The 25025-nt window shown below is 37.9% G+C and overlaps 1 protein-coding gene across 11 annotated transcripts in view; it reads right to left on the reverse strand.

Moving 5' to 3' along the window:
* CFAP44 (cilia and flagella associated protein 44) overlaps nt 1-25025 on the reverse strand; it is a 126414-nt gene that overhangs the window by 66167 nt on the left and 35222 nt on the right. For 10 of the 11 annotated variants that reach the window (XR_007407875.1, XM_049105150.1, XM_025477480.3 and 7 more), the window contains exons 12-17: nt 24242-24341; nt 23629-23723; nt 20231-20440; nt 19491-19601; nt 15485-15646; nt 6210-6443 (exon numbers count right to left, since the gene is read on the reverse strand). Coding sequence is in view for 10 of the 11 variants with exons in the window: in XM_049105150.1 (XP_048961107.1) it covers nt 6210-6443; nt 15485-15646; nt 19491-19601; nt 20231-20440; nt 23629-23723; nt 24242-24341 (912 nt within the window). In the remaining variant the exon portion in view is untranslated. The remainder of the gene's footprint in view (nt 1-6209; nt 6444-15484; nt 15647-19490; nt 19602-20230; nt 20441-23628; nt 23724-24241; nt 24342-25025) is intronic. The other variant, XM_049105153.1, reaches the window with a different exon arrangement.

Below are 25025 nucleotides of genomic sequence, written 5' to 3' on the forward strand. Positions count from 1 at the left end.
TGGAACAGAGACCAGATAAAGTAGTCATACCAAAGCAGGAGAGAGAAAAGAAGGATGGAAAATACAACAACAACAAAAAAATAGACTGGTGTGTTTGTAAAATACATATGGGACATAGTGATAAGGGTTAATGTACATAAAACTGGAATCCCAGAAGAAACAAGTAAAAAGATGGGCCAGAAACAATACTGTGGTAGATAATGGCTAAGAATTTTCCAAAACTGAATAAAACTATGTTGGCATTCAAGAAATGCTATGAGCACAAGATAAATATGAGGAAATTAAACGCTTTAATACAAAATCTTATAATCAGCCAGAGAAAAAGACATACTAAGTTTCAAAGAAACAACAATAAAAAGACGCAGCTGGTAGAATGGAAGGCAAAAGAGGATTAAAAGATATCAAAGTTTGAAGATATCCAGCAAAAAATATAATTTTTAAAAAGGCAAAATGAAGGCAATTTAAGACCCTCAAGAGCCCCCAAAATGAAGAATTTGTCATCAGCAGATATACACTAAATATATATATATATATATATATATATATATATATATACACACACACACACATACACATATATATATTTTAGGCAGAAGATTCAACTACAAAGAAATAGAAGGGAATTAACAGTAATAAAAAGGATAAACCAGAATTATATCAGCACTATAAAACTATAATAAAATATCCCTTAAAGATACAAATATACATATATAAAGAAAACAGGACAATGGGGAGGGGCAGGATACACAGCATTAACGTGCTCTAAGATCTTTTTTCTTTGGAATTTTAGAAGAATAAATTTATATCAAATTATATGAAGTTGAAGGTGCATAATATGACCTTTAGGATCATCTCTAAAAGGAGGAATGGGAGGGAAAGAAAGAGAGGTTTAAGGAAAAATTTTAAGTCCTAGAGCATGTTTATGTGCTGATGATAAGAATTTAGTAAACAGGGCAGCCCTGGTGGCCCAGTGGTTTAGAGCCACCTTCCGCCCAGGGCGTGACCCAGGAGACCCAGAATCGAGTCTCACGTCGGCTCCCTGCATGGAACCTGCTTCTCCCTCTGCCTGTGTCTCTGCCTCTCTCTTTATGCCTCTCATGAATAAATAAATAAAATCTTTTAAAAAAAGAATTTAGTAAACAGAGGGAAGTGGATGATACAGATTAGGTGGTTTATTGCAGGAATAAAATACTGAAGGATGTGAGAGGGGTCAGATCAAGAGGCCTTTGGGAAAAGTGTCCTTAGACAGTCGCAGGAGACCATTCATCAACTGGAGTAATAGGCAAAGCAGACAAAACTTGTATGGGTTGGTCCCCTTAGGGTGTTGGATCTGTTGGAGACAAGGCAAGGAAAATCTATTTTCTCAGTGAAATGTGAGAAGAGGTTATCATTAGAAAGTGAGGGAGCATGCAGCTTATGTGAAGGAAGAATTAAATCAGAAATTTAGAAAGTGGCCAAGTGAACATGGCTAGGTGGTAGAAGGGGCCTGCAGGGTGAGCGTGTTCTTGAGAACTGTGGTCAGGACTTCACAGTGAGACCAGTTTTCCATACCGTCTACTTGGTTGTAGGCAGAGTTGGCAAATAGTTGCATTCAGCACTCAGTGTCACTACCTCTGTAAACTGGACCTTAATCTTGTGTGCTGGTGGAGTTTAATGGTTAAAAGCAGGGACTCTAGACCCAAACTGCTGGAGTCCAGATCCTGGTTCCACCTCTCATTAGTTATATGACCCTGGATAAATTACATAACCTCTCCATGCCTTGGTTTCTTCTTATGGAACACGTAAATTATAAGAGGACTTCTTTTATAGGGTGGTTAATAAATCACTTTGAATGCTGTCTGGTACAGAATAAAGAGGTTGCCATAATCAGCAAATAAAAATACAACATGCTCCGTTAAATATGAATTTCAGAAAAAAAAAACAAATATACCTAGTGTAAGTTTGTGTCATGTAGTATTTATCTGGCAACCTGAAGAATAAGCACTAAATGTGTTTGTTATACAAAAATTTTTGTGTGTTTCAAGGATGCTAGAACTCTATTACATTGTATTACAGTTGTTTCTATGCCTCTCTCCTTCTTGAAATGAAGAAATTTCCTGAGGGCAGGAACCAGGTCTTACTTATCCCTTCACTCTTAAACCCCACACAATAGTAGCCAGAAACAATGGTTTCATAAAACAAAGACAAGGGACACCTGGGTGGCTCAGTGGTTGAGCATCTGCCTTTGGCCCAGGGTGTGATCCTGGGGTCCCGGGATCGAGTCCCACATTGGGCTCCCTGCATGGAGCCTGCTTCTCCCTCTGCCTGTGTCTCTGCCTCTGTGTGTGTGTGTGTGTGTGTGTGTGTGTGTGTGTGTGTGTGTCTACCATGAATTAATAAATGAAATCTTTTAAAAAATAATAAATAAATCAAGGTAAAGGCACTAATAAATGGAGTTCTAAGGTGCCTCCATCACTATTTTCTATCCTCTTTCTGCTTGCCTCTTTAGAAGTTGCTAACGAAGATGTATTTCTAGGAAAAGTGGAACAGGGGAGAAGCTAATTGCTCATTACTCCTTGTAGCAACAGTCCTTGGCTGCTCAGTGTCCTGGTCTGGCCAAAGATCTGGGATTGGTTATGAATTAACGGTAATCTTTCACATACAGGCATACCTTGGAGATATTGTGGGTTTGATTCCAGACCACCTCAATAAAGCTACTATTGCAATAAAGTGAGTTAAATGAATTTTTTGGTTTCCCAGTGCACATAAAAGTTGTGTTTATACTGCAGCATAGTCTATTAAGTGTGTAGTAGCATTATGCCTTAAAAAACCAATGTACCTACCTTAATTTAAAAATACTTTATTGCCCAGAATTTCTAACCATAATCTGAGTTTTCAGCAAGTCTTAATCTTTTTGCCAGTGGAGGGTCTCACTTCAATGTTGTTGGCTGCTGACTGATTGGGGGTGGGGTGTGGGGTGGTTGCTGAAGGTTGAGGCAGCCATGACAATTTCTTGAAATAAGAATAACTTCATTGTTAGGAAGTTTGCTGCATCAGCTGACTTTTCCTTTCAGGACTTTCTCTGTTGCACACAATGCTGTTAGTTCACATTTTACTCACACAGCAAAACTGCTTTCAAAATTGGGGTCAATCCTCTCAAATCCTGCTGCTGCTTATCAACTAAGTTTATGTCATTTTCTAAGTCCTCTTTTGCCATTTCAACAATCCTCACAGCATCTCTGCTAGGAGCAGATGCCGTCTCAAGAAATCACTTTTTTGTTCATCCAAAGAAGCAACTCTTTATCTGTTAAAGTTTTATCATGAGATTGCAGCAATTCAGTCCCATATTCAAGGGAATTCTTGTTCTGAATTCTAGTTCTCTTGCTATTTCTACCACATTTGCAGTTACTTCTACCATTCAGGTCTTGAACTCCTCAAAATCATCCATGAGGGTTGGAATCAACTTCTTCCAAGAACTCCTATTAATGTTGACATTTTGACCTCTTCCCATGAATCTAGAATGGTAAATGCCTTCAGAAAGTTTTTCAAATGACTGCCCAGATCTATTAGAGGAATCACAATCAATGGCAACTATAGCCTTACAAAATGTATTTCTTGGATAATAAGACTTGAAAGTTTAAATTACTCCTTGATCCACAGGCTGAAAAATGATTGTTGTGCTAGCAGGTTTGAAAACATTAATCTCATTGTATGTTGCCATTAAAGCTCTTGGGTGACCAGATGTGTAGTCAGTGAGCAGTAATATTGTGAAAGGAATTTTTTTTTTTTTTGAGCAGATCTCAACAGTGGGCTTGACGTATTCAGTAAATCATGTTGCAAACAGATGCACTGTCATCCGGGTTTGTTGTTTCATGTATAGAGCACTGGGAGTTAGATTTAATGTAATTCTTAAGGGCCAGGATTTTCAGAATGGTATATGAGCATTGGCTTCGACTTCAGTTGGCAGCTGCATTTAGCCCCTGATAAGAGAGTCAGGCCATTCTTTCAAGCCAGACATTGATTTCTCCTCTATGGAAGTCCTAGCTGGCATCTTCTTCCACAGTAAGACCGTTTCATCTACATTGAAAATCTCTTGTTCGATGTAGCCACCTTCAAGAATTATCTTAGCTAGATCTTCTGGATAACTTGCCGCTGCTTCTACATCAGCACTTGCTGCTTCACCTTACATTTCTGTGTTATGGAGACAGCTTCTTTCCTTCTTTTCCTAAACTTCATGAACCAATCTCTGCTAACTTCCCATGTTTCTTTCAAAGCTTCCTCATCTCTCTCAGCCTTCATAGAACTGAAGAGAATTAGGGTCTTCCTCCGGATTAAGCTTTAAGGACTGTTGTAGCTGGTTTGATCTTCTATCCAGACCACTGAAACTTTCTCCTATCAGCAATAAGCCTGTTTTTCCTTCTTAGTATTCATGTGTTCACTGGATTAGCACTTCTAATTTCCTCCAAGAAATTTTTCTTTGCTTTCACAACTTGCCCAAGTGTTTGGCCCAAGAGGCCTAGCTTTGGATCTGTCTTGGCTTTTGACATGCCTTCCTCACTGAGCTTAAATCATTTTTAGCTTTTGATTTCAAGTGAGAAACATAGGACTCTTGCTTTCAGAACAATTAGAAGCCACTGTAGGGTTATTAGTTGGCCTAAATTCAATATATTTTTTTTAATCTCAGGGAATAGAAAGGCCCAAGGAGAGGGAAGAGAGGCAAGGGAATGGCTGGTTAGTGAAGCAGTCAAAACACACACTATATTTGTCATTAAGTTTGTGGCTTTAAGTTTGTCATTAAGTTTGTGGTTATGGTTCATGGCTCCCCAAAACAATTATAATAGTAACGAAGATCACAGACCATCATAACAAATAATAATGAGAAAATTTGAAATACTGTGAGAATTACCAAAATGTGACACAGAGACATGAAATGAGCCAATGTTGTTGGAAAAATGATGCCAATAAGATTGCTCAACATAGGATTGCCACAAACCAATTTGTGACAATCAACAGTATCTGTGAAGTGCAATAAAATAGGGTATGCCTGTATTACTTTTATGTCAATTATTACTTTTTTGGTTAATGGAGCTGAAATTTGTGACAAATTTATAATGAAGGAAATCTTGCTTTGCAATTGATCAATGTTTTATGATAGGAAAATATATAATTAGAGGATATGTTACAACATTGTGACAGTTCTTGGTGTTTGTCTCCCTGATATCCATTTTTCTCTTCTTCCTTATTAGTCAAATCCCATTTATTCATAATAGCAATGTGACCATCTAAAAACAATAATCCTCAGGACACCTGGGTTGGCTCAGTCAGTTAAGCATCTACCTTCAGCTCAGGTTATGATCCCAGAGTCCTGGGATGGAGCCCCAGATCAGGCTCCCTGCTCAACAGGGAGTCTGCTTCTCCCTCTGCCTCACCCTCCCTTTCTGCTCATACTCTGTCTCTGACTTCCACTCTCTCTCAAATAAAAAAATATATATATTTAAAAAGAGTAATCCTCCCAGACTTCCACATGGCCACACAGCATAGTTGCAAATAACAAAATGCAAGCAAAAGTTTACAGGATAGTGTGGCCATTATTTTCAAAATGTCAATTAGTTTTAAAATTTTAAAAACAGCAGAATCGACTGGAAGAACCTTTACCCTTTGCCCTTCTATCTTTTATTCTTCTCCCCTTTGACCTCCCGGAACATGTATGATGGTTATAGATAATTGCAGATATAAGTAGACATAAAAGAGATATTAAGATAATATAAAAATTGTAATTCACTTTCATTCTTCAAAATTTACACTTTCTTTTTTTTTATTTTTTATTTTTTATTGGTGTTCAATTTACTAACATACAGAATAACACCCAGTGCCCGTCACCCATTCACTCCCACCCCCCGCCCTCCTCCCCTTCTACCACCCCTAGTTCGTTTCCCAGAGTTAGCAGTCTTTATGTTCTGTCTCCCTTTCTGATATTTCCCACCCATTTCTTCTCCCTTCCCTTATTTTCCCTTTCACTATTATTTATATTCCCCAAATGAATGAGAACATATAATGTTTGTCCTTCTCCGACTGACTTACTTCACTCAGCATAATACCCTCCAGTTCATAGTAGTTAATAAACCGTCTTACCAGAAGAGTTAGAAAGTAAGAATGTGCTGGAAAATCATGATTATAAACTATATTTGATTAAGGCTGAGATAAAAATAATGTATTACAATATTACTCACCAAAGAAACCCAGAACTTCCCCGGCTCAGAGTAAAATCCACAGAGGATGTGACAGGGGGTTGATGGAATAAAGATTTCAGGTAATGGCTCCTCTGCCTCTACCTCTTCCTCTTCTGCGTGGAATTCCTTTTCTCCATTTCCTCCCATCTCTGCTGCTAGCTGCTTCCTCCTTTCTTCCTTCTGCTTCTCCTTCAACTCCTTTAGTCTCTTTCTCTTTTCTATTTCTATAAATCGCTTTTTCAAGAGACATTAAGAAGATATAAAAACAACTGTAAACCATTCATTCGTGGTGGTTCCTTCAAAGAAAGTGGAAGGAAGATAGGGTCCCAGAAAAACTCACAGCTCTGATGTAAAATAATGTCATTTAAAAATGATCATCAATTTGGAGATGTATTTTATCACTAACATTTTCAAATAATTTCTGTATTCCCCCCTTCAATCCTAGTTTTATAAAACTTATTTTCTTATTTTTTTTCTAATAAAGAAGTTAAATAAAGTTTCTCCCAGAGGCTATCACTGTCAGCCCACAAGTTAGGTAGATCAAAATAACTCCTGAGGAAAGTTGTTCCTATTTTTAATAATACTATGAGTTAGACCCCATCATTTCTTTCAAATGATTATTTCAAAAGCCACCTAATACTGGGATCCCTACCTCCCATATTTTATCTCTTTGTTCTTTTTTATCCCTCATAATTATCCTCCTAATTTATATGATCTCATCACAGCAACCCCTCCTCACAATCTCACAGTGGGAGGGGTGATTGAACAGCTTCTGTACAAGAAAACAGAAATGAAGACACAGCAATAAAGGGAACCTCCATCCCCAAATGCTGTGAGCTGCAGTGGGCGTTGAAAGTACTGAGAGAGCAGGAGCAGATCTGCCTGCCCTGGGACACAGGATAAAAAGGCCAAGGTTTAAGAGAGCAACTAGTAAAAGAACCAACCTTAGAATCACCAAAAGGCAGGGAGCTGCTAGAAATCTCTGCAGGTCAGAAGGGCTGGTGAGCACCATTGTTTATGCTCGCCCTCCTCCATGAGAGTATAAATGGGGGAATCAAGGTCTGGACACCCTCCCCGGCCTACCACATCAGTGAGCCCTAAGCACCTAGCCCCCACTAACCCCAGCAATCCCATGAAAGAGGATCCAGGGAGCTATACACCAGGACACTCCTGGATAGTGCTCACTACAGTGCCAGGTGTCACACCAAGGTGACACAGGTGCAAAGCATCCCTGAACACTCCTGGTCTACACCAGTTTTGCCTCAGGCAGCTTACTAGAGCACCCCCAACACAGTGCTCTGGGACCTTCTGGCTGATGCCTGCTTTGGCCCCAGCTATCCCACCAGGTTGCCTCATGTACACAACACAGGCCTCCATCAGCTGTGGCTTCCATTACCCCTCAAGGACAGTCCCTGTGCTGCACACCCAGGGAACCCTACAGCTTGTACTCATTTTACTTTCATCTGTCCTGTCAGGGTGCCCTCAGTGTGGAATGCTTTTAAACACCCTGGCTTGTACCCATTTCCACTTTAGCTGTCCTGCTAGGGTATCTTCTATATGAAAAGCTCAGGGACTCCCCAGCTTATATCCACTTCAGCATCAGCTGGCCTGACGGCATCCCTGTATAGTATGTTCTTGGACACCCTGGCCTGTGCTGGCCTGTACTCGTCACCACATCAGGTCACCCCTTGGATGAGCGTCCCAGGACACTCCAGCTTGCACTGACTTAAGCTTCAGCTAGCCTGCCAGGGCACCCACTCCACATAGAGCTCCAAGATCCTCCAAACCTGCATCTAATTCAGTCTTAGGTGTCCTGCCAGGATGTTCACTGCATGAAGAGCCCCGAGAACCTCCCCCCCGCAACTTGCACCCACTTTAGCTCCAGCCATCTCACCAGGTCAGCCATAGTACAGAATGTCCTGCAACCCCCAATCACACCAACTGTAGCTCTAGCCAGCCAGAAGTCATCTCCAAGTATACACAGGGGAGACCACACACAAGACCATTCCTTCATATTTAGGAGAAGTAGCTATTCCACCTCATTCATAGAAACAAACATGAAAGTCAAGAAAAATTAAGAGACAGAGGAATACATTCCAAAAGAAAGAACAAGAAAGGGGCAGCCCAGGTGGCTCAGTGGTTTAGTGCCGACTTAGGCCCAGGACCTGATCCTGGAGACCCGGGATCAAATCCCACACTGGGCTTCCTACATGGAGCCTGCTTCTCCCTCTGCCTGTCTCTCTCTCTCTCTCTCTCTCTCTCTCTGTCTCTCATGAGTAAATAAATAAAATCTTTAAAAAAAAAAAAAAAAAGAAAAGAAAGAACAAGACAAAACCTCCAAAAGAGAACTAAATTAAAAGGAGATAAGCAATAGGTTTAATAAAGAGTTTAAACCAATGATCATAAAATGCTCACCAAGCTGGAGAAAAGAGTAAAATAACTCAGTAGGCCTTCAACAAAGATGTGGAAAATATAAAAAAGAATCAGAGATGAAGAATACAATAACTGAAGTGAGTGGGTGGGCAGAACTACTAGAGGGAATCAACAGGGTAGTAGATACAGAAGAATGGAGAAGAGATCTGAAACATAGGGTAATGGAAAGCACCCATACTGAACAGCAGGGGGAAAAAATCAGGATAAGTTAAGAGATCTCTTAGACATCAAGCCAACAAACATTCACATTATAGGGGGGTTCCCGAAGAGAGAGAGAGAGACAGAAAGGGGCAGAAAACTCATTTGAAGACATGGTAGCTAAAAACTTCACTAATCTAGGGAAAGAAACAGACATCCTGGTTTAGGAAGCACAGAGAGTTTAAAACAAGATGAACCCATGACACATAATAATTAAAATGTCAAAGGTTAAGGATATATAGAGAATTATAAAAGTAGCAAGGAAGAAGCAAAAAGTTATGTACAAGGGAAACCCAATAAGGCTATCAGCCAGTTTTTCAGCAGAAACTTTGCAGGCCAGAAGGGAGTGGTATTATATATTCAAAGTGTTGAAATGAAAAACAAAAATCAAGAATACTCTACCTGGTAAGGTTATCAAATTCAGAATAAAAGGAGAAAAAGTTTTCCAGACAAAGAAAAATTAAAGGAGCTTATCATCACTAAACTGGCCTTCCAAAAATGTGAAAGAGATTTAAGTAGAAAAAAAAGGCCATAATTAGGAAAAAATTATGAATTAAAACATGTAAAATATGACATATACATAAAATATGGAGGGGGGAGTATAAAAAATAAGTTTTTTTTATAATGTGTTTGAACTTAAATGACATCCATTTAAATATAGACTACTATATACTTAGGATGCAACATATGAAACTCATAGTAGCCACAAGCCTATACTAGATACACAAAAAATGGAGGAAAACACCCAAGCATGACACTATACACTGTCAATCACAAACAAAGAGAGCAAGAAAAGGAGGAACCAGGAAGAACTACAAAAACCAACCAGAAAACAATTAACAAAATGACAATAAGTACATATGTAATTATTTTAAATGTAAATGGTCTAAATTCTCCAATCAAAAGATAATAATTTTTTAAAAGACTTATCTATATGCTGCCTACAAAAAACTCACTGCAACCCTAAAGATCCATACAGACTGAGAGTAAAGGGATGGAAAATGATATTCCATGTAAACGAATGCAGAAAAAAAGCTGGGGTAGTAAAAGTCCTATCAAACAAAATAGACTTTAAAATAAAGACTATAAAAACAGATGGAGAAGGACATTATATAATGACAAAGGGATCAATCCAACAAGAGAATATGACAATTGCAAATATCTATGTGCCCACCATTGGAGGATCTAAATACACAAAGGAAATAGTAAGAGATATAAAGGAAGAAATTGTCAATACAATAATAGTAAGGGACTTTAGCACTTCGTTTACATCCAACATAGATCATCCAGGCAGAAAACCCATGAGAAAATAGTGTGTTTGAATGACACATAAGACCAGATAGACTTAATATATATAGAACATTCCATTCATAAACAGCACAGTATACATTTTCTCAACTGTACATGGAACATTCTCCAGGATAGATCATGTCAGGCCACAAACAAGTCTCAGTCAATTTAAGAAGACTGAAATCATATGTTTCTTTTGCAATCACAACACTATGCAACACTATACAACACTATGAAATTAGAAATCATGGGCCACCTGGATGGCTCAGTGGTTGAGCATCTGTCTTTGGCTCAGGTCATGATCCCAGGGTCCTGGGATCAAGTCCCATATCAGGCTCCCTGCAGAGAGCCTGCTTCTCCCTCTGCCTATGTCTCTCTCTCTCTCTCTCTCTCTGTCTGTCTCATGAATAAATAAATAAAATCTTAAAAAAAAAAAAAACCCTAGAAATCACAAGAAAAAAAGTGGAAAAACTACAAACACATGGAGGCCAAACATACAGCCAATGGGTCAATGAAGAAATCAAACAAGAAATGAAAAAAATACATGGGAGACAAACAAAAATGTAAACAATTCTCCAAAAGCTTTGGGATGCAGTGAAAGCAATTCTAAGGAAGAAATTTTTCAACAGTACAGGCCTATCTCAAGAATAAGGAAAAGTTCAAATAAACTACCTAACCTGACATGTAAAAGAACTTTTAGAAAAAGAACAAAGTCCAAGGTAAGAAGGAAGGAAGGAAATAATAAAAATTGGAGCAGAAATAAATGGCATACAGACTTTTAAAAAATAGAAAATACCAATGAAACCAAGAGCTGGTTCTTTCAAAGGAAAAACAAAACTGATAAAACTTTAGCCAGACTCATCAATAAAAAAGAGAAAAGATCTAAATAAATAAAATCAAAAATGAAAAAGTAACAAACAACACCATAGAAATACAAGAATTATAAGAGAATATTGTGAAAAATTATATGCCAAAAAATTGGACAACCTAGAAGAAGTGGATAAATGACTAGAAACATACAATCTTCCAAAACTGAATCAGGAAGAAAGAGAAAATCTGAACAACCAATTACTAGAAATAAAATTGAATCAGTTATATTTTTTAAAAACTACCAAAAAACAAAGCCTGGGACCAGATGGATTCATAGGTGAACTCTACCAAAAATTTAAGACTTATTACTTCTCCTCATCAAACTATTTCCAAAAAATGAAAGAGTATGGAAAGATTCCAGGTACATTTTAAGAGGCCAGTATTATCCTGATACCAAAACCAAAGACAAGAAGAAAGAAGGAAGAAGAAGAAGAAAGCTACAGGCCAAAATGCTTGATGAACATAGATACAAAAATCCTCAACAAAATATTAGCAAACCACATTCAATAATACATTATCAGGATCATTCACCATAAGCAATGGGATTTATCCTTGAGATGCAAGGATGGTTCAATATTCACAAGTCAATGTGATACACATTAACAGAACAAAAGATAAAAATCATATAATCTCAATTGATGAAGAAAAAACATTTAACAAAATTCAACATCTGTTCATGATAAAAATTCTCAACAAAGTGAGTTTAGAGAAAAAAAATACCTCAACATAATAAAAACCATATGTGAAAACCTATGGCTAATATCATACTCAATAGTGAAATAACTTTACCTCTAAGATCAGAAATAAGATGAGGATATTCACTCTTGCCACTTTTATTCAACACAGTACTGAAAGTCCTAGCCACTTCAATCAGATGGGAAATTAAAGACATCCATTTTGGCAAGGAAGAAGTTAAACTGTATCTATGTATAGATGACATGATACTATACATAGCAAACTCTAAAGACTTCATCAAAAAAATTAGAAATAATAAATGAATTCAGTCAGGTTGCAGGACACAAAATTAATACACAGAAATTAGTTATGTTTCTATATACTAAGAATGAACTAGCAGAAAGAGAAATTAAGAAAATAATTTTATTTGCAATTACACCAAAAGGAATAAAATACCTAGGAATAAAATTAACCAAAGAGGTGAAAGACCTATATTCTGACTATAAAAAATGATGAAAAAAACTGAAGACAAAACAAACGGAAAAATATTCTATGCTCATAGATTAGAACAATTAATATTATTAAAATTTCCATAGTGCCCAAAGCAACCTACAGATTCAATGCAATCCCTATCAAAATTACCTATTAAAAATTCTGTAATTTTTATAGATAGAACTGGAATAAATAATATTAGAATTTATATAGGACCACAGAAGACCCAGATAGCTAACTCAGTCTTGAGACAGAAAAAACAAAGTTGGAAGTATCACAGTCTCAGATTTTAAGATATATTACAACTGTGGTAATCAAGACAGAATAGTACTGGCACAAAAAAAATAGACATAGATCAATTTAACAGAATAGTCCAGAAATAGGCCCAATTTATATGTTCACTTAATCTATGACAAAGGAAGTAAGAATATACATGGGGAAGAGTCTCTTCAACAATTGTGCTGAGAAAACTGGACACTGGAGTGCTATATGCAAAAAAAAAAAAAAGCTGTGCCACTTTCTTATGCCATATGTAAAAATGAATTCAAAGTGGATTGGAAACCTAATTGTGAGGTATAAAACCATAAAACTCCTAGAAGAAAACATAGGTAGTAATGCCTCTGAGATGGGTTGTAAGATTTTTCTAAATATGTCTCCTCAGGCAAGGAAAATAAAAGCAAAAATAAAATATCAGGACTACACCAAAAAGAAGAAGAAAGAAGAAAAGAAGAAGAGAGAAGAGAGAAGAAGAGAGAAGAAGAAGAGAGAAGAAGAGAGAAGTAGAGAGAAGTAGAGAGAAGAAGAAGAGGAAGAGGAGGAGGAAAAAGAAGAAGAAGAAGAAAGATTTTGCACAGCAAAGGAAACCAAGACAAAAGGCAATCCAGTGAATAGGGGAAGATATCTGCAAATAATATAGCTGGTAAGAGATTAATAGCCAAAATATATAAGGAACTTATACAACTCAACACCAAAAAAAAAAAAATCCAATTTTAAAAATGGGCAGAGGACCTAAATAGACTTTTTTCCAAGAAGACATATAGACAGCCAACAGACACATGAACAATGCTCAATACTATTCATCAGTAGCAAAATGCATGTCAAAACCACAGTGAGATATCACCTTACACCTGTCAGAATGGCTAGAAGCAAAACAGCAAGAAATAAGTGCTGGCAAGGATATGAAGAGAAAGGAACCCCTGGGGCAGCCTGGGTGACTCAGCGGTTTAGCGCCGCCTTCAGCCCAGGGCCTGATCCTGGAGACCCGGAATCGAGTCCCACGTCGGGCTCCCTGCATGGAGCCTGCTTCTCTCTCTGCTTGTGTCTCTGCCTGCCTCTCTCTCTCTCTCTCTCTCTCATGAATAAATAAATAAAATATTTAAAAGGAAGGAAGGAAGGAAGGAACGAACGAACGAACGAACGAACGAACGAACGAACCCCTGTGCATTGTTGGTGGGAATGTAAATTGGTGCAACCACGGTGGATAGCAGTGTTGAGATTCTCCAAAAAATTAAGAATGTAAATACCATATGATCCAATCATGTCTCCTGGGTATCTACCCAAAGAAACCAAAAACACTAATGCAAAAATATATACCCCCCCCCCATGTTTACTGCAGCATTATTTACAACAGCCAAGATATGGAAGCCACCCAAGTGTCTGTTGATGAAGGAATGGATAAAGAGGCAGTAGTAGACATACAAACATCACTCCACTATAAAAAAAAAAAAAAAGGAAGAGATGCGGCATTCGGACAGCATGAATGGACCTAGAGAGTATTACACTAAGTGAAATAAATCAAATAGAGAAAGACAATTACCATATGATTTCACTTAAATGTGGAATCTAAAGAAACAAATCAACCAACCAATGAACAAAAAGCAGAATCAGACCCCTAAATACAGAGAACTAATAGTTGCGAGATGGGAAGAAGTGGGGGTTAGGCAAAAAAGGAGCATGGGAGATACCAGCTTCCAGTTACAGAGTAAGTCACAGGAATAAAAGTGCCATATGGTGACAGGTGGCAGCTACACTCGTGGTGAACACAGCATAACGTGTAGGCCTGTTGAATCACTATGTTGTGCCGCTGAAAGTAACGTAACATTGTGTGTCAGCTATACACCAAGAATAAAAATTTCTTCAGAGAACAGGTGGGGAAAACAGAATAGCGACAAAGGGCCCACGATGGATCTCAATTGTCTAGAATTAAACTGAAACCTCTTGGATGGTATCTAAGGAGCCCGAGGGTTGGTCACACATTTCTTCCACATTCCTCCAACACACTGTGTTCCTCATTTTCCATTCTTCTTTTTCTGAAGATATTCCATTCTGTTCTTCATTTTCTGAAGACACCAGAAACTCTTACAACTCTGCCTTCCCTCAGGATGTTATTCCAGTCCTTATCGCCTTCCTCTCCTTTCTCATCCTCTCAAAAATTCTTCTCTCTCTCTCTCTCTTTTTTTTTTTTTTGGTAATAAATGTCCCTTCTATGTAGTCATCTTTGATCCCCTTTCACCCCTCCATCAAAATCATATATTTGTTTCACTCCACACCCCTAAAATTATTCTCTTTGTACTGTGATCTTAGTATCTGCTCATTACTGCCTTCTAATACAGTCAGCTGCTTCCTACCAGCTTATCAGCTCTCCAAAGTCAGAGTAAATGTCGTCTTCTTCTATTTCATCAGCACTTTTATACAGTGGAATATTACTCAGCCATAAAAAATGAAATCTTGCCATTTGCAATGATGTAGATGGAGCTAGAGAATATTATGCTAAGTGAAGTAAGTCAGTTAAGGACAAATAGCATATTATTTCACTCATCCATAGAATTTAGGAAACAAAACAAATGAACCTAGGGGGAAAGAAGAGAAACAGACTCTTTGGTGGGGGGTGGGGGGAGCTGAGGGAGAGGAAGAGAGAATCTTAAGCATGCTCCATACCCAGCATGAAGCCCAGCGAGATCTATCTCACAATCCTGAGATCATGACCTGAGCAGAAATCAAGAGTCAGATGCTTAACTGACTGAGCCACCTGGGCACTCCCAAGAAACCAACTCTTAACTACAGAGAACAAACTGATGGTTACCAATGGGGAGATGAAGGAGGGAATACGTTAGATAGGTGAGAGATTAAGGAGGGCACTTGTTGGGATGAGCACCAGGTGATGTATAGAAGTGTTGAATCACTATATTGTATACCTGAAACTAATATTACACTGCATATTAACTGGAATTTAAATAGAAACTTGAAGACAAAAAGACATTATATTCCAAGAAAAAAAAAAACTTATTAGAAGATAACGCTTCAAGGATATCTCATACCAGAGTCTTAGATTTGACACTTGAGAAATGAAAACATTTTATGTGCATGTCTTTGATTTCATAGGAAACAACATCACGATTTTCCTCTTCCTCTTTTATGGTTGGATATGGAGTTTCAAGAACATAGCCATTCTCACAGATAATCAGTAAAGTACTGTCAGGCTAAAAAAAAGAAGGATTAACATATCATTTACATTTAGGTGAAGTTTTAGAATTATTAACACCTATTATTATCATTAATAAGTTAAGTGTTAAGATTAGATTTAGGATTTGTTTCTTATTGATGCTGCAACATGTTTTCTGAGCCAAAAATACAGCTTGAAATATGTTAGCTCAATAAGCAGAATATTAAAATTGGGACTGCCAAGGAAAATGTGCAGTGTGTGGATGGCATATCCAGTTTCAGCAGCCTTTGGTGGATCATTCTTTATCTGCCCAAGTTCATTAAATGTGGATGTTCCCAAGGTTTTTGTTTTGTTCCCTCTTTTCTCACTCCATAAACATTCCCTTGGAAATCTTACAGCCAACCTAACACTTCATTCCCACTCATGCACAATTAGATTCCAAATTAATTACTCTCCAGGCCAGATCACTCTCTTGATCTCCAAAATCACATATTTAATCGTGTATGGGAAGTCCCCATCTTGATATTCCATAGACCCATTATTCAAAATATTTCTTCACTCAGTTATATCATTCTGTAATTATTTATTATGTATCTGCTCTGTATTTGGCATTTTGTGGTGGGCTAGGGGTAAAATTGTAAAAGAAAAACACAGTGTCTGGTGCTAAGGAGCTTACTTCCCTCAAGAGAGCCTGTCATTTAACAAATCCTATAAATAAATGTAAAGTATAACTGCAACAAGTGTTACAGAGATGCCATAAGAGCAAAGGAGGCTGAGAAGATGGTATCTAAGCCTCAATGTGGAGGAGGAGTAAAGACAATTACACAATAAGTAAGGGGAAGGTTTGAGGGAGTATGCTATACAAAGGAAATATCATGTATAAATATCCTATGGCACATTTTTCACTTACAAGGGAGTTATGGGCTTGGGTGGTATCACCTAAATCAAGAGAAAGAGTGAGAAGAGAGATTGGGACAGAGCGTTAGGGAAACAATACTCAGCAACTGTGTGAAGGAGGCTGAAAAGGAATGGCAAGATGTAGAAGAGGGAACGAGGAATGTCACATATGTCAAAGGGAGATGATATTTCAAAGAGAAAGTAAGGGTCAACAGAGTCAAATGATGCCAAGAGGTCAAGAAAAACAAGAACTGAAAATGTTAAATGGATATCACTGGTGTCTTTACAGAAGATGATTTGGTGGAGTGATGAGCCTAGAAATAGTTAAGAGTCCATAGGAATAATCAATCCTCTTGGAAAAGTCAGAAGAGAAAGATGTGACAGTAACTACAGAAGAACAGAAAGTCAAGGAATTTACTTTTTGTTCATGGGAGATACTTGAACATATTTAAATATTGATGGAAATGGTCCAGTAAACAGGTGAGGTTACATTTATACAATGGAAAAGGGAAAATAAGAAGAATGAAATCTTGAAAAAAGTGGGAGAGAGTACAACCCAAAGGACAGGAGACGGAATGGGACTTTTGGGAAGGGAGAGGGCATCTCTATCATAATAAAGGGAAGAGGGAAGGTGGATGCAGAGGTAACGGGACTTTATTTGGGGTAGTAGGAAGGTGAAGGATTCCTCTGCAGCTTTTCCTCCTAAGGACAAATCACCAACAGTTTACATGAGACTTAGAAGCCAGACAGAATGCTGTGTCCTAGAGCTTTAGGGATTCTTGCAAAGATGAGGAGACAAAAGTTGAAGTTCAAAGCTACAAGAACAATTAGGACTTGAGGGGATATGATCCCAGAGAAAAGGGAAATGCAGAAAAGTGAGCCTGACATTCTGCTGGGCCTTTGCCTTAAAGCATTTACGTAACTCTAAACTTTGTGGGAATGGGGTTTGTTACTTTCCTCCAAATGGCCCATTATTTTTCACTTCATTTTCATTTATCTGAATGCTTTTATGTGTAGTATTATGTCTGCATCTAGGATATCAAAGAGGAAGCAAGGATGTTTATGATGCATAATCAAAGAAGCTTGGTGAACCAATGAAGGGCAGGGTGGTTAGAGGTAGGGAGGAGACTGGAATGATTCTCAGGATTTTCTGGTTAGAGCAACAGAAGAGAACAGTGGTCCCAGAACAAGGCAGGCAAAAGAACATGTCTTAGGGAAACTCACGTGTTTCATTTAGACAGCTCAAAACTATCCCCAGAAATTCAAAAGATCACCGAATTTTGTCAATTCTACCTCCTATATAGTTCTTGTCTGCAGTCTTTCAAACTCTGGTCACATGTCTGGAGCACAGTTGCCCAAAAGATCCACCTGCCTCTCATCTGCCTCCTCTGCAACTTCACACTATTGCCCAGAGTGATCATGGTGGTAATCACAGCAGGCAGAGTGATTCATTTTTTTAAAAAAATTTTTTATTGGAGTTCAATTTGCCAACATATAGCATAACACCCAGTGCTCATCCCGCATGGCAGCGGGAGGCAGAGTGATTCTGTGTGTACATGTGGTGCATCCTTATTGGAAACACAAATTATAAATAGTGGACAGAAGTTTAGTGCTTCCAGGAAGGCAGGAGATCTGACCATTGAGAGCTTGTGGAAGGTGACAGTGATGGCTAGTTGGATGACTGAAATATGCAGCCTATCAGTTACACATGGTAATTTACCTTTGTCCCCCATCTTTATTGAAATAAAACGGAAATATAACATTGTATAAGTTTAAAGTGTACTACGTGATGGTTTAATACACGTACATATTGTGAAATGGGGGTAACTTATTTTGACATTAGTAATTCCCAAATAATAGAAATATAAGCACTAACTAGCAGCACTGCCTGAAATAACTTTTGAATTATGTTAGGGATTTTGGTCTCTTATGTCTATTTAAAAAAATTCTAGCTTCTTATTTTGAAATAATTATTGATTCACAGGAAGTGGCAAAGATAGTAGAGAGAGGAATCATATACCCTTCACCTAGTTTCTCCCATTGGTAAGCTACCTCTTATACAACAATATCGAAACTTGGAAATGACATTAATATAGAATTGTGTATAGTTCTATGTCATTTTATCACATGTGTAGATGCATGGAACCATTCACCACAATCAAGATGCAAAACTATCCTATCACCATAAGGATCTTCTTCAATATGCCACTTTTGTAGTCACAATCACCCCCTTCCACCCACCATTCCTAACTCTTGGTGTTTTGGCTTTGAATCTTGAGAAATTATTAAAGGATGCCCATAATATCACACATTGTGTTCATGTTTTAACACAGAGCTCCCTTTGCAGCTTTCATTTTTTTTTTCACCCAAACCACCTGCACTCACCCTTCTCTCCAAGGACCCAAATCCTACCATTTCCTCAAGATTAAGGTAAAATAATACAAAATAACAATTTATGTTAACTTATTCCCTTCATGAGATTTCCCTAATCTACATTCACAGCACATATGGCCATACTGATATTTTAGTCACAAATTCCCTTGTGAAACCTTGTATTGTTCTGTGACAGTTATTTAACTTCTTAAATAGGTGTATTTTTTTTCTTTTTCAAGAGATATTATTTTGTATTGCTTATTAAATCCATCATCAGTGCCTAGCAAGGATGAAAATATGAGTCTTTGTTAATTAAAGTTTTTTCTAGATACTATTTTGTCACAGTCCTTTTCCTTAGAAGAGTTTAAAGCAGATTATAGATGTTATTTCAATAATTCTGACAACACTTCTGTGCAGTTCAATCAGTATTATTATCCTAGAACCCAGGACAGCACCTGGTTTAGACATTCAATCAACATTCAGATGACTGGGTTATCCTATGCTTAAACTTAGGGAAATTAGAGGCATCAAATGAGATCAGGACTTAATCCAGATCACTTTATTACACAGTAGTTGAGATTTACACACAAAGACAAATAAGAATTACTTACATGGGAGTTTGGAGACCATATTAACTGGCAAACAGGTCCAGGAGTAGTAATATACCCTATGGGCTTATAATCCTTTTCTACCTCAAAGAAGAAGACAGTTTGATCTTCACTCTAAGAAAAAGAGAAATATCCAACAAATATGGGGTTTTTTGAAATCTATTCCACAGAGTACAGAGCAGCACTTAAAAGCTATAGTATACATATAAATATGTATATTTATACTCACAACAATCATATCTCAGATTATTCTTGGAAAATTATTTCAAATATTTGCTTTATTTCCCCCATGGGAACATTTGACAAACCAAGTGTTCCGGGATGTGTTTCTGAAAAAATGATCACTGTACTTGTCCATAGATTAACTCACAAAAAAAAATTCCACAAAGTAATATGCTCACCTATTAATGCATTAAAAATGTACATGGTTATTCTCTTCACTTATGGCAATTCTATATAAGAACATGCCTAGGTTTTATGTATTGATTATACATGAAACATGATCATAACTCCCAGCTGAAAATTTCTATTCATTTTAAATAAGCATTAAAACTCAATTTTTAAGAAAATTTTAAAATGTCATGCACAGACTATACTGAAAGAATATGAACATAAAGAAAGCAAACTATGGATTTTTCTCTAAAATGTACATTAGCACATAAGTTATCATCAAATAGGAAGATGAATAAGGTAATTTTAACCATGAAAGCTCAATAGGAAACAAAAGGAAATGTAGCACTCACCCCTGTAGCTAGAATTTCTCCATCACGTTCATAAGCTAAAGCAGTGACACGAGCAGTATGGGGTTTGAAAACCTGCTTCAAACTAATATCTGCATCAGATACTTTCTTCCGTCCTGCAAAAACTGTGAGCCTTTTTGGATCATAAAGCTCAAGAACTCGAACAACGCCATCTTCGAATCCTACGATAATCTGTGCTCCATTGTAGCTTACCTTGGATAAAAATTAAATGTAACAAATTCCAAATTAGTTGATTAAGAAAGGTATTACATAACAGATAACTCTGTATTTTATTTAGCCAAATGATTTAACATTGACTGCTCATTGGTAATTCCTTATACTACTTTCTGAGTAAATAATGGCAATTCAAACACTTGAGGAGCAAATGTTGGTGGAATGTCTGTTTACCAAGTGCCAGGCACCTATCACCAGCAACTCAAGGGTGAGCATAAACGGTTTGTTCCTGGTTTCATAGAATTTAGGTCTAGTGGGAGGACACCACGCAGATGAGTGTAAAATATGAACAGAAATAAATGCTAAAGGAAAGAAACAATCTATGAGGGCATTAAACAAAGAAAGTGGACCTAGACGGAGGGCTTTCTTAGGGAAGAGATGGTGGAGCTGCGACCAGAAGGATATCCAGAAATTAAGTTCAGGAAGATGGGAGAAGTATTTCTGGGAGAAGACATAGCTTGTGCAAAGGTCGTGTGGCAGAAGAGAGGCTAAAGAGGGAGATAAGCAAGCCCTAGGTCACAAAGTGGCTTACATATCACATTAAGGATGGTCTTCATCCCAAGAGCAATGGGAAGCCATTGAAAGGTTTTTAGTTGGGGGTTTTGGTGTGTGTGTAGGAGCTGACATGATCAGATTTGCTATTTCAGAAAAGTCATCTTAGCTGCAAAACAGAACTGAGATGGCTTAGATAGGATGCAGGGAGACCTTTAAAGAGATTGTGGTCACTTGGTCTGAGGTAGCATCACGGAGAGGAGAGATATGGGCATAGTTTAGAGAGAGCTATAATGACCCTATTTGGTGACACCTGAATATGGGGGAGGGGGGTAGAGGGAGGTGTCAAAGATGACTGAAACATTTACTGAGATAGGAAACAGTGGAAGGGAGCCAAGTGCATGTGTGGTTTGTTGTTGCTATTATCATTTTGGAGGGGACTGAGTGGAGGCCTGCAGGGTATCATGAATCTAGTGTTGGACATATTGGGTTTGAGATCCCCTGGAGATCTCAAAATGGGGAGGACATATAGTCTGCAGCTCAGAGAAGTCTGGGCTGGAGAAAGAAATCTAGCAATGTCTGAATATAATAAATCTGCTGTCTTGGGAGGCATTTATGAAAAAGGCGAGAGCCTTGATATTCTTTAGAACAGAGTGATCATTGCTGAGCCCAGGTCATTAGGAGAGTCTTGGTAATAGGAAAACCATACTCCATTCAACTCCAGTTGAATGTTGTTCACTCAGTACTTGCTGTGTGTCTAAACCTACCATAGAAGCACTAGAAATTCAAAGAATAAAGAGTAGTTGTCACCCATGAAGAGCAGTCTGGTTGGAAAGAGACAAAGCAATTCATCATAGTACATTGTGATAAGGGTCATAAAATTGGTATATACATAATCCTTTAAAAAAAAAATCACAGGGATCCCTGGGTGGCTCAGCAGTTTGGCGCCTGCCTTCAGCCCAGGGTGTGATCCTGGAGTCCTGGGATCGAGTCCCACGTCAGGCTCCCTGCATGGAGCCTGCTTCTCCCTCTGCCTGTGTCTCTGCCTCTCTCTCTGTCTTGCATGAATAAATAGATAAAATCTTTAAAAATAAATAAATAAAAATTAAAAATTAAATTAAAAAAATCACAGAGAAAGGAGTACCTAGCTCTATCTGAAGGTAGAGTCCCACAGAGTGCTATGCACAGGAGAGGATGTTTGACTTGAGCTAAGTCATAAAGATACGGAGTTTTCTAGAGAAGCAAGAGGGTATAAAGAAGGGGCATTTCAATTCTAGCGTGCTATTCAATGATCATTACTTGCATAGGAGGCTGAAAAAGGAAACAATTCTATGGACATTGCACAACCATCTGAATAAATGATTTAATTACATGGCTGTATTTTAAACACTTCAGGTAAGAGTGTAAATGAAGGGGGATGAAGAGTCAGATTCAGGAAGACAAACACTCTATGGTTTCTCCTTGTTCTAACCTTATCATTGTCCTACCTCTATTCCCTAGCCAGAGTTCTCCTTCTGGTCTTGATTCCATCATGAAATTCTCCTCTATTCCAGCCATTTCCGCCTTTATTTTGGCCCTGGAACATTTTCTCTTTGATTTCAACCCAAAACAGCAAGGATAAAACATTCTCCAAATACTCCCATGATATTTTTAAAACATAGCTGCAAATTCTTTGGCATGCCTCCCAGAGATGGCAATTAAGTCCCTCCTCTCCTTGAATCTGAGTGGAACTTGTGACTGCTTCACTCAAGTGAGTACGGTACAGCTGACATCATGGGACTTCCAGGCTGGTCCTACAAGGCCACCAGCATTGGCCTGTTTATCGGAACAGGCCAAGATCTTGGAGCCCTGAGCTGCCATATAAGAAGTGTGTGACTGCTGTGAAGCCATCATGCTGTGACAAAGCTCGAGCCACATGAAGAGGTTATTATGTAGAGAGGTACTCCTACTGACAGCCCAGCTCAACCCAGCCTTCAACCCAGGTGCCAGACTGATGATAAAGAAGCCTTTATGTGATTCCAGGCCTCAGACACGATGAACCAGAGACAATCCATTCCTGTTGTCATCTGTCTGATTTCCCAATCCAGAGAGTATATGAGCAAAATAAAATGACTGCTATTTTATGCCACTACATCTTATAATAGCTCATTACATAGCAATAGATAACTAGAACAACTCCCTATCTCTGCCTAGATTGTTTTCCATGGGTCTTATCATTATCTAACATATCACATATGTTATTTATTTTTCTTTATTGTGCATTTATGCCTCCTCTCTCCCACTAAAGTGTAAGATGTATGAGGGCAGGTATTTTTGCCTTTCTGTTCATTCTCTATTCCCAGAAGCTAGAAAAGATCCAGCATCAGGCTTGCTGTAAATATAAATAGAAGAAATGAAATCACAGTGAGATAAAGGAGAGATACACAAAGTTCTGTTGAGTAATTATTTTATAACATGGAAGAATTAGTAACCTGCAGATGGCATAAAAATAGAGTTTCATTAAAACAGGACCAAAACAACAAAGCAAGGTCATGATACGATTTCTATCACATTCTGAGTGAATAAACTGTTTATCCTTCTCTAAAGTCGAGTCATAAGACATATTTCCAAGAAATAGCACTGATATACCGTATTTACCAATAGATTACAGTAGAAGTTCATTATCATTAACTCACCAGTCGGGGCACCCAAGCAAGGGCAGTACCTCCTTGTTTGAATTTCATCTGAGCCAAAGGAGTTTTGCTGGCAAAATCATAGATTCGAACAGAGCCTACAGAAAGATAGTTTTTTTTTTCTTAAATAACTTTTGCTCATTTAACATGTTAAACATTATAACAAGAAATTTCATAAATAAATCAATTAATAATCTATTAGGCTTTCTTTAGTCAAAAATTTACATATATATCCTCAAGCAGGTAATTTGTAAGCATGGACAATAAGGCAAACAATTGATGACTGACTCAGATTAATTTCACCTTGCACAGCCCACAAAAGATTCGCCATGCATCAAGAAGGAAGAAACAAGGTGAAAAAAATAGGGAAAACACAAATGTGGATAAGACCAAAATGAATGGCATCTTCATGAGTAACTGACTACGTCCTTCAAACTTTCACAACAACCAAGGCGCTGTACTTCAGTTCCTCTGCCCTACACAAAAACCCACCTCACTTGCATCAAGAGACTTACCTTTTGGAAAAGTTCTCAAATGCTTTTCATCAAACACATATAAAATTTTGTGTGGAAAACAAAAAATCACAGATCTATTTTCATTTAGAGTTCCTACTCACAATCCAAGGCAGTAGTGGCCATAAGGTAAGTGAGGGGAGAGACTGCCAAGGCTTCGATGGCTCCAGAATGGAAGGAGAAGAGGCAATCTGGATCTTGGGTCTGATAATAAAAATAAAGATATCCTAGTAGATCTCAAAGATTAGTTAAAATCAAATTAAGGTCAAGTTTTTAAAAATATAACTAGAGCCTAATAACACATGTGTGATTTTATCTGAATAGAAATTTTTAAAAGCATAATAGGCTAGGGCACTTGGGTGGCTGAAGTCAGTTAAGCATCTGACTCTTGGTCTCCGCTGAGGTCATGATCTCAGCGTGGTAGGACCAAGCCCCCAAACTGGGCATGGCACCTGCTTGAGGTTCTCCCTCTCCCTCTCCCCCTGCTCTTCCCCCATCTCTAAAATAATAATTAAAAAAAAAAAAAAGCAAAATGGGCTAGAAAGAGTGGTGGACTTTAGAATTAGGAGAAACAGTACTGGCTTGAAGGCTTTCCATTTCTTCACCAGTAAAATGAGGTGATGGCAACTGTCTACCTGTTTATCAGGGTAGCTGTGAGGACAGGAGATGATAGAAATGAAAATACCACTAAGTTTATGGCAACTGTAAAGCACTAGATAACATTAGGCATTGCTATTGCCACTTTTCTGGTTAAATTTTGCTGAGATAGTTCCTTTTTTTTGCAAAAGCAGAGAGGGAGATAATACATTCTCAGGACTAGGACATGTTGGACAAGTTTTTCATGGGAACAATGATCAAATATGAAGAAAGAAAAAGTATCTTTTAAAT

The sequence above is a fragment of the Canis lupus genome, chromosome 33 (genome assembly GCF_003254725.2).
Source record: "Canis lupus dingo isolate Sandy chromosome 33, ASM325472v2, whole genome shotgun sequence".
Taxonomy (NCBI): Eukaryota; Metazoa; Chordata; class Mammalia; order Carnivora; family Canidae; genus Canis; species Canis lupus.